Here is a 15,572-nt window from a genome sequence, read left to right on the forward strand (position 1 = left end):
CATTTATTATACTGATGAGTCATCATGGGAAAGAACTGGCAGTCTAGCAGCAGGGGAAGCCAATACACTTGACAGTGAGACCAATTCTCTCCGAAGACAGATGCAGTTTGGTGGCAGACAGTGGAAAATGATTCACATTCCAACTGCTACTTAAATTACAATGGCTTCTCCAAACTGGGTCTCATTTAAATTGACAGACAGCTTTTGAGAGAAATCAATCAGATGCAAACCTCTATAAGGTTTTTGTTTGTTAAGAGAGAAAATGGTACAGATGAACCTGTCTGCAAGGCACAAAAAGAGACACAGATGTAGAGAAACATATGGACCCCAAGGGGGGTGGGATGAACTGGGAGATTAGGATTGACATATATACACTAATATGTATAAAACAGATAACTAATGAGAACCTGCTGTATAGCACAGGGAACTCTACTCAATGCTCTGTGGTGACCTAAACGGGAAATCCAAAAGAGGGGATATGTGTATACACATAGCTGATTCACTTCGCTGTACAGCAGAAACTAACACAACATTGTTAAGCAACTATACCCCAATTAGGAAAAAAAAGAGGACAGGGACTTGTCTCACTTCTTTAAGAAAAGTGAGGTCTGAGAGGTCGAAATCTGTTTCCGATATGGACCTAAGATATGAATCTGCATCCTAATATTCATGCAAATACCCCAAATAGAATCCAATCGAATTACCAAGAATTACTACAAAATGAGTTTGCAAAAAAGTCGAAGACATTAAAAAACCAAATATGCAAAGTAGCATTTTGGGGGATTAGAAGCTGGAGTGTGCCGAACAGGGTAACCACAGGAGATAAAGAGTTAACCACTAGGTTAATACTGTGAAGTTGAAGTCTGCTGCTAGAAGCCCCCATCCCCGTCTTCCTCTCTTCACCATGACTTGACCCCACTTTCAGGGCCTGGAACTCTGAAGCCCCAAAGGCACTGCTCTATTCTGTGTCTCAGCAAAGCTCCCACAGGACTGGCTGACAAGATCCTCAATTGTAAACTTCTCTCTCCTTTGTTTGTCTTTCTTGCTCAGCCAGACACGGGGCCTCCTAGCAGTCAACAAGAGGCTGGAGACATTCTGTGACCCACCTTTATTGTCACTCTAACCTAAGGAATAATCACACTGGAAGGAATTCCAGATAGCCTGTGGATAACAGCACCAAGGTGGATCAGTGTATAAACAAAGCTCTGAGATGCAGATAAAAGCTGATATGCACAGAAACCCTGGCCTGCACCTTCATGTGGTGGCTTTCTGCAAGAATTCTCAAGCCAAGTGTGGGGAAACCTTACAGAGACTGTTCTCGAAGGTAGCTAAATGGCAGGGATAATCTCGGATATGCTGACTAGCACTGTGGGCCTTCCGGGACAGTGCTGAGATGAAACAGGAATGCTGCTGGGGATCTGGAGACGCCGGTCCCCAGGTCCCACTCTTCACAAGACTAAAGCCCCAGTTCTTGGCAGCTGTAGGGTACGGGGCCCCGGGTGGCAAAAGCACCATCTGCTTCCCACCCGAGACCCTGCAGGACCTTCGTTTTCCTCCAGCTTCCGGATGTGGCGCAGGACAGGCTGCAGGTTCATGTAGAGGCGGTGGCTGTTACTCAGGAGCTGCAGAAGGTGTCTGGAGCGCATGGGGCACCCTGTGTAGTAGATGAGCTTCCTGGCTGAGGGCAAGCCATCTGGCAAAATCTCAAACTTCTTCCCCTGTGGGGGGAAGGCATGAATCAGATCAGGAAGAAAAGTATCCGATGTGCCAAGCTCCCCTTCATTTTCTAGTCAGTAAGGAAAACTACAGACTCAGAAATAAATGTATAAAGCTCCATCCAAAGTTCCCGGAGGATAAATGACTGTTTTCCCTTTGAAAAACGTCACAGGACAGAGGATTACCAAAAATTCAGGGAAGTGCCTAGCCAGGGTCTTCTGGTTCCATCTTTGGTTTCTCTGGCTGGCCAGGCCATTTACATAATGGAGAAGAGAAGGGCCCATCACAAAAGCATCCTTAAATGTAATCCCAACACCCTAACTCAGTAAACAAGACAACAAATTCTAGAAGGGTAATGCATTCAAATATCTGTTGAACACTTACAATGTACCAAACACTTTGCTAGGCCCTGAGAAAATAACAGCGCAGAGGACAAAGTCCCTACCCCTATGTCACTACATTCTGGTGGGAGAGATGGTAAATAAACACATAAAATAATTGCAGCTTATGATAAATTCTGGTAAGGAAATAAACAAGGAGTTATGATAGTGAACAATAAAGGATATCTATTTAGGGTTTAGAAAAAATGAAAAACTCTCTAGTTGGATAAAAGAGGGAGCTGGAAGCCGGAAGGACAGTTAGAGGGATGAGACAGGAAGGAGAAATAAGAGATGGAAGTAGAGTAAGTATCTTTCTGTCAGTAGAGGAATCTCATTCACTAGGTTTGGGATCATTCACATAAAGTTCTAAGTTGAGGGCAAGGGTTTGGAAAAGTTCCTTACAGTTATGAAATGTTACTGACTCCTTTAACTTTCCTGACAATGAATAGGGCAGCAGGACTACAGAAAGGAATATTCCAGGCACAGTGATTCTCAGCTGGAGAGGAGAGATAAAACAAAGAGGGAGGCATATTCTAACTACACACTTAAAGTCAGTGCAAAGCAGTATGGGTTTGTGTAACTCAGACATGGATGGAATTTACCTCTCGACTTCCCATTTTAAAAGGAACCAACATTGGATGTCAGTGCTAGAATGCTTATAACTTACACTTAATGAGCACTAAGCATGTATTAACTCACTTAATCCTCACAAGTCTATGGGGTGGGGGGCGGGGACAGTCAATTATCCCCATTTTGGAATGAAGAAACCAAGGCACAGAGGTGTTAAGTGATTTGCCCAGGGTCACACAACCAGGCAGGGCTGGGCTGGCTGCAAGAAGAATCATCTGGGAAGTTTGCCAAAATAGATTCCTGGTCTCCACCCCAGACCAACTGAATCAAAAACCTCTTAGGTGAGGATGATGAGGCCCAGAAATCTAAATAAGCTCCTCAGATGCGAGTGATGCACAACTAGATTCAGGAACCACTGGGTGCAGGACCCTTAAGGAATTCAATTTCTACAAATGTATTTTATTACTTCTTAATTGGGGACATGAAGGGGGCAAGTGGGGTAATAATTTGCTCATTTATAAATAGCTCCACTCCTTTCCCAAAGAGCTTGAACAGAAAGAGCCAGTGAGTAGGAGGCAGGTCAGGTCCCATTTAATGTATGAGTGAAGTGAAATCAGATTGGATTGTGCCCAATGTAAAGTCAGAAACAGGTCTTTTAACTCCCAGGGCAGTGTGGAGTCAGTGCCCAAATGCTATCTGGCAACAGAGCCCTTTATTTATATAGGCCATCTTCCTGATGGAAAGAAAGAAGCACATGTGTCCTCATCCTTATCTTCCTCCTTTCTTTGTGTATTTTTTCCAATAATTTCTGAACAAAGCGAAATTATGAATTTTAACGACCACTAGAAATGCATATAATTAACTGTAATTCTTTGAACCCTCGCCCAAATGGATACAGCTGACAAAACAGTGAAACAGCTGGGAAAAATCAAGAATTTGCTCCAACAAAAGAAAGTGTATCATTCTCAATAATCTAAAAGTAAAAGTACTTTTCCTGTTAAGAATTGCAGTCCTTTCTTTATAATGATGAGTTTCAACAGACAGATATTAATAGAAACATCTTTTTATATCACTCTTTATTCTTTGCTCAAGAGAAGTTAACTTCCACAAGAAATGGCCAACCCCCATGCTAAGAGTAATTTACCCTCTGATTACAGCTTTCTGTTTTCTAATCCCTCTGCTGTACATTTTTAAAAACAATTCTGTTTGATGAATTCATCTTGAACTTTTCCCCATCACATTTCTTCTGAAACTAGAATAACTTAGGGTAGAGTGGTGGGGACCATATACACAAATTAAAATTAGTAATTTCTTTTGCTATAAGACTCTGTGTTTTAGGTTCACTACTGAAAAGTGGCAAGGATTATAATTATACCACATGCATAAGAATATAAGACAGCTAACTATTTTCATCTTCAATTTTGAGAAAATATCAAGTTTTGTGCCTGAAACAATATTTTGTTTAAAAAAACAAAACAAAAAACAATACAAGTCCACAAAAACAAAAAACTGAGTATTTTAAGTCAGTTATTTTAAACTCACCACAAACACCAACTTTCCAACATTGGTCCAAGGGAAATCATAAAGTAATTGTTTCTCTTCATCTAAATTCTGTGGAAAGAATTATAAGAGTTACTTATAACTCTTACAAGTAATGCACAGAGAGTTACTGAGGAAACTGACAGATATTCTAAAATAGCTCTAACTTCTTTCCCAGAAAACTAAAATACAGTAATTAAAATCTGAAAGAGGTCCCCAACTCTCTTTGGAGATATGCAGACAGTAATTAAAAGAGGAGTGATACAATTCTGTCGCTTTTGGTTCCTGAGTGACTGTGTTAACCTGCCCTTTTAAGGCAATCTTTTCCCTTCTGGCCTATCCCTAAATTTAAATAAAAAGTCCAGAAGACTCAGGCATTCAAGAGATGAGATAAGGCACTCAGACTTTCATAACTGGATATTTTGCCTATATCGAAGATAAGGCATCCTTATATTCTCCCAGGTCTCACAGAGGGAGGCATCTCTCTCCCTTGTTTATGGCTGTAGCATAAAACCATCCCACTTGTAAAAGGATGATGGTAACTACTTACTCAAGGGACAGGTTTTATCAAAAAATTGTAATGGAAATTGAAATGTCTGGTCAGTCACTGTATTAAAAAGTCATTTTTCTTTCCACAGTTATAGATGCACCAGATGATAAAAAAGAATATTAAAAATTAATGACACACAAAGAAAAATGTCTGGATATTTATGATCTGTGAGTGATGAACTGTGGCCAATCTTTGGTTTGTTGTTTTCTGTTCTAGAGGACTTATTAGTGTCAAGGATCAGACTGCTTCACTTCGACTATCCCACCTTATCTACATCTGTGCTAGACAAATAGGAAGTAATGACCAATCAATGGCTGGAAATGGACCAGTGAACCTATCACAGGACCAGGCAGGCACACTGCCAGAGTAAGACATAGTGGATGCCATTTGACACTTTATTTCTCATTAACTAACCTGAAAAATCTGTATTCCCCGCATGGTCAATCCAAGGGTCAGAGAAGCTTCAATTTCCCTTTTATCCTATAGGAATAAAATTGTATGAAAAAGTATATTTTTCTTCTATAATGAACAATTCAGCACCAAAGAAAAGAACCAAAGATAAATTTCAGGATTAGAAAGCTTTTGACTTAAAATAACTTTGCTTGTCTTTCTGCATTCCTTGTTTTCTATAAGATTTAAGAAAATCATGGGCACATATTAAATCAGTAATGGTATTTTCTACTTTCTAAATCCCTGCGATTTCAAAGTTTTAGTGTTTTTACTATATTATATACACTTTCATATCTGACAATATTCTAAATATTTGTGTTACTGAGAACTCCAGTAAGACTATTTTGCTGCTTTTACATCATTTCTTTAATCTTCTCTCTTATGCTTAATCTTTTTTCAGAAGTTAGAATCTTGAATATAAGGTCGTAGTTATATTCTGAGATGTACTAGACTTTATATGTTTAAAACTGGTTAAATCTCCCAACTCTGAAAGCAAAGTCAGAGGCAAGCCTGAATAGTTAATGCCCTTTCATGAAGATAGCTAATAAAGTTATAAAAGCTTTACATTCAGTTAGTCTTGAAAGAAAATACTTATGTTTAAGAAGTTCAATTATCACTTGCCAATATGATATACATTCTACCAGCTAAACCATAAAAAAAAAAAACTACTACAACAAGTATGAGGGAAAAAATTGTACAATTAAGAATGTATTCTGCACTTGGCCACATCTTCTAAGTGCTCATCTGTAACAAGTGGATATAAGGTGTAAAGTTCAAACTAGAAAACAAAATTGCTGAGTAACTAAAATATTTTCATTATGAGATTTCTCAATAAAAACAATAAATGAGTACATGCAGATCTTTATTACATTTACTGCCAGTTTTTGCATGATCATGGAAAGGAATATTTTTAGAAAATGCATCCTTACCTGGCATAGTAAAGAGAAGCCACAGCCTATTTTCACTATTGGGGCTTTTTTTTCCCATTAATACTCTTTACATCAAGAAAGGCACACACAGTACAGGTTTAACAGGAGAAACAAATCCATCACTATGAGCTTAGGCCAATTTCCCTTTCAAGGCTGTTCTGATTGCTTCCTGAAATAAGATTGTGCTCATAAAAATGCTGGTAGTGCGTGTATGAGGTGCATATTACTGGGAAAGAGGCACAGAGGTTTTTGTTGTTGTTCTTGTTGTTTTAAGTTTCCTGTCTTCTGTCTCCATTTTATTAACAGGACTTAAATGAAGCAGTTTTAATGGCGGCCACGTGATTTCTTTAAAGAATGAAAATTCTGCCTATAAGGAAAACATATCTACTTCCCCACCTCATTCAGTTCACTAGTATTAGTTATCTTGTTTTAAGCAGACCAGAATGATTTTCTATGACACATAAAAGTAGTGCACTTTAAGCAAATTGAAAAATTAATTTTTACATGAAAGATAAACTGGAGATATCTACTTCACTAAAGGATTCCTAATAGGAACTTAATAGGATTCTTTAAAATACCAAAGCTTCCCTACAAAATAAAAAGCAACCAATATTTACTGAGCATTCACTAATGTGCCAGGCACTCCATCTGGTTATTTCAGATTCACCATCTTGTTGAATCTTCCCAACCTGTGATATGTATAGGATCATTCCCACTTAACAGATGCCCAGGATTGTAGCAACAGTTGCCTAGGATCCCAGCAAGAGTGAATGCTGATGGAGGGTTTATAAAGCCACAGTCTTTCTGATATATCATTCATACTTCTAATACATTTAAAAATATAAATTTATTGTCAAAAAATGTCATTTATTTGCATTTTCTCATAAATTGAGGTGTCACAATGAACTCCCTTAAAAGAAAAAAAAGAACTCAGTCTTCCAGGAATTTAGCTGAAGAGATCTTGTGGAACTCTATGCCTTTGAAAGATGACAGGGCATTAACAATGCATCTCTTGCGCATGAAAGAGAAAAAATAACATCCTTTGCTCTCTTTTTAAGTCTTCTGAACCAGCCAGGAAAATTACCCAGCAATATATCCAAACTACGGTCTAGTCTCCAATTGTCTAGTTACGTTAATCTTACCACAAAGGATGTAGGAGAGATAACAAACCTAATAATAACAATAATAATGGTAAAGGCAACACGTTTAATTTCATGCCTAACACGTGCTAGGTACTGTTTTTAAACACTTTTCACCCACTAATTCCTTTAGTCTTCAATAAACCTCAGAGTTTATTGGCTTTGTTACCATCCCCATTTATCTATGGGGAAACTAAAGCACAGAGAGGCTAAGTAACATGCCTAAGGTTACACAGTAAGGGGTGAAGCTGGGATTTAATCCCAGAAAGGTAGGCCCAACAGATCACACTCTGAACCACTTCATCCTATTTGGTTGGAGAATAAATATACCTTTGAATACTTAAATGGGAATTCAAGGGTTCTTGCCATGGAAGTGATACTTGTGAAATAGGGAGAGGAGTGGGAAGGAGAAGCAGGAGAGAAGACAGAACATATTGCCAGTGATTCCCTGCAGAGCCCACCCCAGTTATTATTTGGGTCTGTGACCTCTGACCCAGGATGGAAAAATGAGGCTAGAGACACAAGAACACAAAACACAAGGACACAGGAGAAAGGCAGTATCAAACTTTAGAGTGACAGCACAGAGTCAGTGGTTTAAGCACACAGGCTCTTGTCAAGTAGACCTGGGTTGAATCCTGGCTCTTACTAGTTTTGTGATCTTTGGTGTGTATCCTGGTCTGTAAAATGAAGATTACAGTCCTATCTTATAGTTATAAGGATTTTTAAAAGAGGATAAATATAAAGTGGCCCCATAAACACAATACTCCATAAACATTAGCTATTGTGGCGATGTTCTTATTACTAATGGATACATGCAGGTACGGCTTCACTTCAAGGAGTATTAAAAATTACTGATCGAACAAGTTGCAAATGTTACTCCCCAAGGCAGAAATGCGGATTTGGGAAGGAGAAAAATAACTATTTCATAATCGCTGAAAAGCCAGATGCACAATTTACAGCCACTTGTTATCTCAATACTAGGACCATTAAAAAGACTACATTCTGCTCCCAGGACTGAGGAAAAGCATCATTGACTCCAAGACTGACCAATGATGACAAACAGCGGTTGAAATGAAATTATTTTAAAAGCCCATTAAAAAAAATTAAAATGACAACTTTAAATAAAAACGTCTCCTGATCAAGGAGGTATGGCTGCAGACCTACTGCAGTTTTGTACCTTATACAATCTGTAGTAGTGAACAGCAACATCATCCAGTCGGACGGCCTCTTTGATATATTTAAGATGAGCCTCAGAAGCTGTCAGTGCGAACTGATCTTTGTGCATGTTTGGAATATGCTTCAGGATGTAGTCCTTCCCTCTCTTGGAAACAACCTGTTGGAATACAATGGGAGCGCAATGCAACATTTGTTGGAGGGATGCAAATACTACCCTCATCTCCCAAATGATGAGAACCGAAAACAGGCCATGTAAATTGGCTGATTTCCATTAGAAAATTCCCACGCTTATTCTTTTTTGATCATCTGTTATGTGACCTGGCTGAATCAGCTAATACTAGAAGCTACAGAGTCAATTTAGCTGTAGTACTCCATATCTAAGAAGAAAAATCACAAGAAATGGGAAAAATATGTTCTCTTGGCTTTAAAATCACCAACAAAGAAAAACCATGCAAACTTGCACAATTTTGTCCACCTCACTGCTTATACTTGTAGAATTATTGGTACCATGAAATGCAGCCACTGTCAGCACATCTTCAGGGTCCGGATCCTACTTAACTCTTCTAAAATTACAGCCACAGAGTGGGAGGTTCTAAATGTTAATCCGAAGAAAGCAGGGGACTGCGAGGAATTCTCAGAAACATTTCTGGTTTTTGCATAAGAGGCTGATATGAACACTCTACTCAAATGCTTATGAGAAAACAGTTTCACTCAAATATTCATTACAATTCACTGCGACTTCAGTTTTCAACAGACAGTAGTCAAAGCTTTTAGATATCAAAAATATATAGTATCCAGAAGCTGCAGGTTCAAAGAAAGGTGTTGATAAAAGTCTTAGCTGATTTCACGAAGATTATAAAATATGGAAAGAATTATGCAAAGTGAACAAAAAGCATTTTAGTGCTTAAAATGACCAGGATTTGAAAATTAGAGAATTTTTAGTTTTATTATTGTTTTTATAGTTACTGATGTTTTGTTTCTTCCTATGAATATTTTAAGGAGAATTAAACATGATGAGTTATTATTGGCCAATAATCAAGTTTTGCTGAGAACTCAAGTTACAGATTTTTCTTTCTAGGTTCCTTTTACATGGAGATCACCTAAATCAGTACTTGTCAACCTTTTTCAGGTCAAAGAACCCCTAGAAAATAATATCTGTAAGGGCAATGAAGTAGATGATTTTGGTGATCGCAAGGGTTGAGGAAGGTGGTATCTCAGCACCCTGGGTGCCATGGCACACTAATGGGAAGCTCTGCTTTAAAGACCAAGGGTCATTGAGTACCTGATGTTAACTAAGGGAATGTAAATACAGGTTAACTTTGGCCCAACAGACATTGCTATGTAATAGCCTGACATCTTTTGTGGGTTTTCTTGAACAACTGAAGCACTGTCAGCCAGTGAACAAAAGCTTATATTGAGCACCGTGATGTGAAATGCTGAAGGAACAGAAACGGTTAAGTTTATGCCTGTCCTTTAGAATATGCTAAGAAATACTTAGATCACTGGGTGCAAGAGACACACAGAGCATTTGAAAATAAAATACTTATGTTCAGGGTCTTATTGAGCCCAGAGGAGGGGCACTGGGCACCTAGACAGTCTGCCCAGGGAACCACACCTGAGCTGATGAGCAGGAGTAGCCAGGTGAAACAGGGAGGGGGCCTCACCAGCTAAAGGAGCTGCAGACAGAAAGGTCCAATGTGTGAAACACCACAGGAATTGCTGGGTGTTGCTAGAACACAACACACAAGGTACAGGACAACCAGAAAGGAAGCTGGAAAGGCTGGCAGGGACCCATGCTGGGAAGTTCCTAGGTCATGCTTGGGAGCCTGGGCTTCACTCCGAAGATGAAGGTTTAAATCAGAAGCAAAAACAACTCCTCTGCAAGCTGTGAGTAAAGCCTGAAGCAGGGACAACAGGGACAACTGCAGGAGTGCTGATGAGAGCTGAAGCCTGGGAAACATGAAGAACCACTACGGGGAGGACACGTGGTAATGTTTAGGAAGTTAAGAGCAACAAAAATACAAGCGAATCTTATTTCTTTTTTTTTTTTTTTTTTTTTTTGCGGTACACGGGCCTCCCAATGCCGTGGCCTCTCCCGTTGCGGAGCACAGGCTCCGGACGTGCAGGCTCAGTGGCCATGGCTCACGGGCCCAGCCGCTCCGCAGCATGTGGGATCTTCCCGGACTGGGGCACGAACCCGTGTCCCCTGCACCGGCAGGCAGACTCTCAACCACTGCGCCACCAGGGAAGCCCGCGAATCTTATTTCTTAAGCTGGGTGATGCGGAATCAAGGGTTTATGTTAGAGGATGTTCTCGTTGACTGGATGGGGCAGGGAGAAAGAAGGGTGATAAGAAAGAGCCCCGAGTGACTCAAGTTTCTAGGTGATCGGGTGGATGGCAGTGCCACTGGCTGAGGTTAGGAACACAGGGGTAGGAACGCAGAGAATTGAGGTGTGAAGAAGATGAATTTGATTTGGGACACTCTGAGTGTGAGGTGCCTATGGGTAAACAGCTGTCTTACAGACATAGGGGAGAGAAACAGATTCAGGAGGTGCCAGTACATAGGTGGTTGTAAAAAGCATTAATTTGGAGGAGATCTCCTGGGATGTGAGTGACTAAGTGTCAAATGCAGCAGAGAAATTCAGGAAAAGAAGTGAAAAGTGTCCACCGGATTTGGCAATTTAAAGGTCACTGCTGGCTTTAAGGACAGCACCATGAGTGGAGGGGGTGGTGAGGAAAGAAGGCAGATGGATGTGGGTTGAGGATTACACGTCGAAGTAAAGAAGCTAAAAAATCAAATATACATCGTCACGTTTTCAAGCAGCTTTACTGAGAAGGGAAGGCGAGATTGGCAGGTCTTCTTTCCCTCCCTCCTTTCTTCCCTGAGGATGGGGAAGTGTGAAGCAAACAAAGTATGTCCTGACTTAAGAAGAGTTAGTTGGGGTAGAGGCTGAAGATACGGGAGAGAGAGACGTCTGGGCAGAGACCTACAGGAAGAATGGGAAGCGATATCAACAGGGTGGGGATGGAGAAAGGACCTCTGAGACAGTCAGTGCTCAAATAACCTAAGTTTTCTTGTTGAAATAAGGGGGTTGCTCCTCTTTTGAGAGTGAAGGAGATGGTGGTCAGATCAAGCAGTTTACTTATATTTGTTTCCTCAACACAGGAGAAGCTGTGAATGATCTCACCTTTTAAAGAGTAATGTGTTTCTCCCTTCGAAGGGAAAAAAGGCTGCTTGAATTAAGAGGACATAAGACAGTCAAGGCCATGTAAATGCCAAAAGAAGGCTGGCAAATACCAAGTTCCACCATCTTTACGATGGATAGCAATCCTCTTCCTCATAACCCATAAGCAGATTGAGTCCATCGAGAGACTGTAGGTGCCACGCTCTCAAGTATGAAATGTGTATCTGGGCGTCATGGAGGGTGTACTGGCCATCAAACATCTGGGTTCCCAGTTCTTGTAGCAGCATGACTACCCACACAATGAACTAGAAATGTGCTAGAGAAAACACTTCAGAATTTGAAAACAGTGCCTACCCAAGATGGGAAGTAAGCCTCGGGCTCAAAGTATTTTCCATAGTGCTTATTCCTTTTGAAGTTCCCAAGATCAGCCTGCAGAGCGAAGGCTGCCAGCAGGAAGTAGGCCTCCTCTCGGAGCACACACTGGGAATGAAGAACTTGTTTTCTCAGGTGCCAGTAATAATAGTATCTTGCTGCTCTGTCACTAGGAAAATAAAACAGAACTCACATTTTGATGGAACAATCTAAAGGCATGTAAACAACCCCAATCCTGCTATCCATCTGGTGACAAGAGCTCTTCTGTTCCTGCTCCCTCCTCCCCCCTCCCTCCTCACTCACTGAAAAGGGGGAGGTTGTAGCTAATACCGGATTGCTGCCTAATTGCTGCTTCACCAAGGTCGCAGCGTGTCAGGACCCCAAGTCAGACTACCCGGACTGCAAAAATAACACTTCCTATGGCCAATAGCATTTGATTCATTCAGAGAATGGAAAACAGATCTGAATCATTCCACTCCAATGTGGGATATACTACATTGGACAAGTATTAGAAGCCTAGGCATCTGTTGTCTGTATTAAAATAATTTTGCTACAATAATGCTGCACACATGACACAAATAAGGACAAATCTGAGGAGACAATCCTGGCTTGAATGTTATGCTGTCCTTTTTTGTTTTGATTTTCATCTGAGCACATTACAAATACACTAAGGCCCTTTTCAAAATATTTCTGTTTATATGCCCTACTAGAAAAGAATTTGCCTAACTATGAAGAGTCTTTTTTTCCTCCAAGAATGAATAAGCTGAAAACTCTCCTTAAATCTTTTTTTTTTTAATTAAGTGGCTGTTACTTTATGGGTGTGATATTATAGGCACATGTTGTAAGAATCATGATAGTCGTCACAAATGGAAATACGAATAGTGCACTCATTACAATCCATTGAGGTCAGAAATAAATACAGTCCCCATTAAATACACTGAGTAAGAAGTGCTGATTGGGGAAAAATATGGTCAAGCTCCAAAAAATGTCACAGGCAAACAGGACGCCTCTGTGATCAAAGTAAAAATGCAAGAAAAAAAAGTGTGTGTGTGTGTGTGTGTGTGTGTGTGTGTGTATGTATTTAATGAGTATTTGTCTCCCTATTACTTTAGGTTGAATGTTCACCTGAGATTAATAGCTCATTAGTTGATGATAATAAAAACATACGGGTTTACTTTAACCAAGACTGTGTTTAAAAATGAAAAGTTTAAAATTTAAAAATAAAGCATTTATGTAATTTTTTTTCCCTTATGACTTTTCAGAGCACTTCTTTTCATAATGTTGAGTACACAATGATTGGACTAGCTCATCACTGGGGAAAAGGGCAGAAGCATGGAGATCAATTAAACATTCATTAGTCCCAGGGGGCTAATTAGTGGCTAAATAATATATTTTCCTTCTTTCCAGCACATTCCATTCCAATTAAGTAAACTTAGAAAAAGTTTTATATAAACTGAGAATAACTAGAAAAGTTTCTCTGCTTTAAAAACATTCTTTACGGGCTAATATTTTTTACTTTTTAATTTGCATGTGGCAGTAACATAAATATTAAGAGCAAATCTCAGATACAACTCATTAGCCACATGTATCTTTGTCCCTTTTACGTGGGGTTTCTCAAAATTTAAAAATAAATAAGTAAAACACAGAGTTCACATTTCTAGTATTTTCTATCAGACAACAAAATCACCTCTGAAAGTCTTCCAGCACTGAATCCTCCTATACAAATAATAAACTGAGCTTCTAAACTGGGGAATTCTGTATCATGAGCACAGTATTATTCAGGCACCTGCCTCCAGAAAAAGAATCAATTACCTGCCCTTGCCAAACTGCATCTAAGATTCTCACAGGATACCTCCACTGGGCGTAATCTTAGCTTTAAAGCTACTGCCAAGAACAGAAGCAAGACCCCAAAAGTGAAAAGAAAACCAGGCTATATAAACACCCATGCATTTTTATAGGAACGAGTTCCTGCTGCTGTTCCACTCCTCACATCACCACCAGAAAAGAATATAATCCATTAACCAACTGTCCACTTTACACGAGTGCTAGTTCTTTCTTATCTTTTTGGTGACTGATTTGTTATTGAAAATGTGGAGTAGAGAAAATGTGAGCTGATGAGATTGTTAACATTTTCACTGATAGTCTAACATTATCACTTATTCATTCAACAAATGTTTATTGAGTGTCTACTGTACCTCTGTTTTAGGGACTGAAGATACATGCGTGCGTAAAAAAAATATTTTTTTAATCCCTGCTCTTTTATATTCTAGCAGGTGGAGACAAACAATAAACACAAGTACTTTATCTGATATGTTAGAGGATGAGTACTGTAGAAAAATAATGGTTCAGAATTTCTCCCTGTCCTCATACCTGATCAATCGGCCATTTTCCACATAGTACTGCACGCGGAAGTGGATGATCATAGGGGGTCCAAACTGGTCAATACCCTAAACAAAAACATGTGTAAAAATCAGGCTGTTTTTAGTTACTTCAAAAGTGGGTTTCAAAAACAACAAATACCATTATTTACAAGTAACTTTTTAAACACTGAAAGGTTTGATCTACTTCTAATGAGTAGGAGCTTGCAGCGGGTAGACAGTTGTCTCAGTTGTCCCAGATGGATACGAAGTTTATGTGAAAACGGGAAGTTTTATAACTATATCTGATACTCATTCACTGTAATGCCAATGACAACATACGGGAAGATAAAAATAAATGCCAGTGGAAATTTCTAGCTGAGATCCAGCTCCTCTCTCAGCTCTGTCCCCTGTGGTGACCATTTGCTCCTCATTACAATGTTCTGTTCGTCTGACATTCCACATACCAAATGCTAACATGCTGTTTGTTTATTTAGACCTTCACGTTCCTTACTTTGTAGTTGGCTTTGAAGTAGCCTTCCAGTTTACTCCAAGAATTCTTAAATACAAATTGGAGGATTGAGGATTAGACACTGGGGATTATTACTGATTTGCGAGGGGCTGATCTTGAAAACACTAGGTAAATTCCCAGTGAATGCTCCCCTATGCAAATGGAAGGCACTGGTTCAATAAAGTAACAAAATATCAAATGTAAGGATAGTAAAAATGGATTTTAAAATGACTAATAATTTCTAGACCATCAGTTTTGACAACTAACGTGGCCAAAGAACAGGAACAAATACTTTTTCCATGCTTTTCATTTCAAAATATTATCCCAAGATTACTAAAAGGTTATTATCCAATATTATTTTAGCAGATATTCAAAATCTATTGCTACATGCTATACGCTATTAATACTTCACTAATGTGATATTTTAGAACTTATAATTCATTTCGCTTTCCCAATATTTACTGTATAAAGTGTTAAGATATTTTTCTAATGTATAATAATTAAAATAAACCTTTTAAAAAATCAAAAGAATTTTGCTCATAAATGTAATCTCACCCAAGTGACTTCGTATTGTCGTACCTTGCTGGCCTCTTTCTTCCATTCTTTTGGACAATACTTATAAAGCTTTTGTGACAACTCCATATACACATGTTCATTATCTGCACATTAAAAAAAAAAGGAGACAAGGTGATAAAGGA

At 39.2% G+C, this 15,572-nt stretch overlaps 1 protein-coding gene across 2 annotated transcripts in view; it reads right to left on the minus strand.

Moving 5' to 3' along the window:
- Positions 1-15,572, minus strand: part of FRMD6 (FERM domain containing 6) — a 79,422-nt gene that overhangs the window by 10,865 nt on the left and 52,985 nt on the right. The window contains exons 4-10 of one of the 2 annotated variants that reach the window (XM_082854072.1): positions 15,454-15,533; positions 14,377-14,453; positions 11,989-12,175; positions 8,451-8,606; positions 5,170-5,235; positions 4,209-4,277; positions 1,544-1,718 (exon numbers count right to left, since the gene is read on the minus strand). In XM_082854072.1, coding sequence (XP_082710198.1) covers positions 1,544-1,718; positions 4,209-4,277; positions 5,170-5,235; positions 8,451-8,606; positions 11,989-12,175; positions 14,377-14,453; positions 15,454-15,533 — 810 coding nt within the window. Of the gene's footprint in view, positions 1-1,543; positions 1,719-4,208; positions 4,278-5,169; positions 5,236-8,450; positions 8,607-11,988; positions 12,176-14,376; positions 14,454-15,429; positions 15,534-15,572 lie in introns of both variants that reach the window. The other variant, XM_082854071.1, reaches the window with a different exon arrangement.

The sequence above is a fragment of the Leucopleurus acutus genome, assembly GCF_964270905.1.
Source record: "Leucopleurus acutus genome assembly, chromosome: 1".
NCBI lineage: Eukaryota > Metazoa > Chordata > Mammalia > Artiodactyla > Delphinidae > Leucopleurus > Leucopleurus acutus.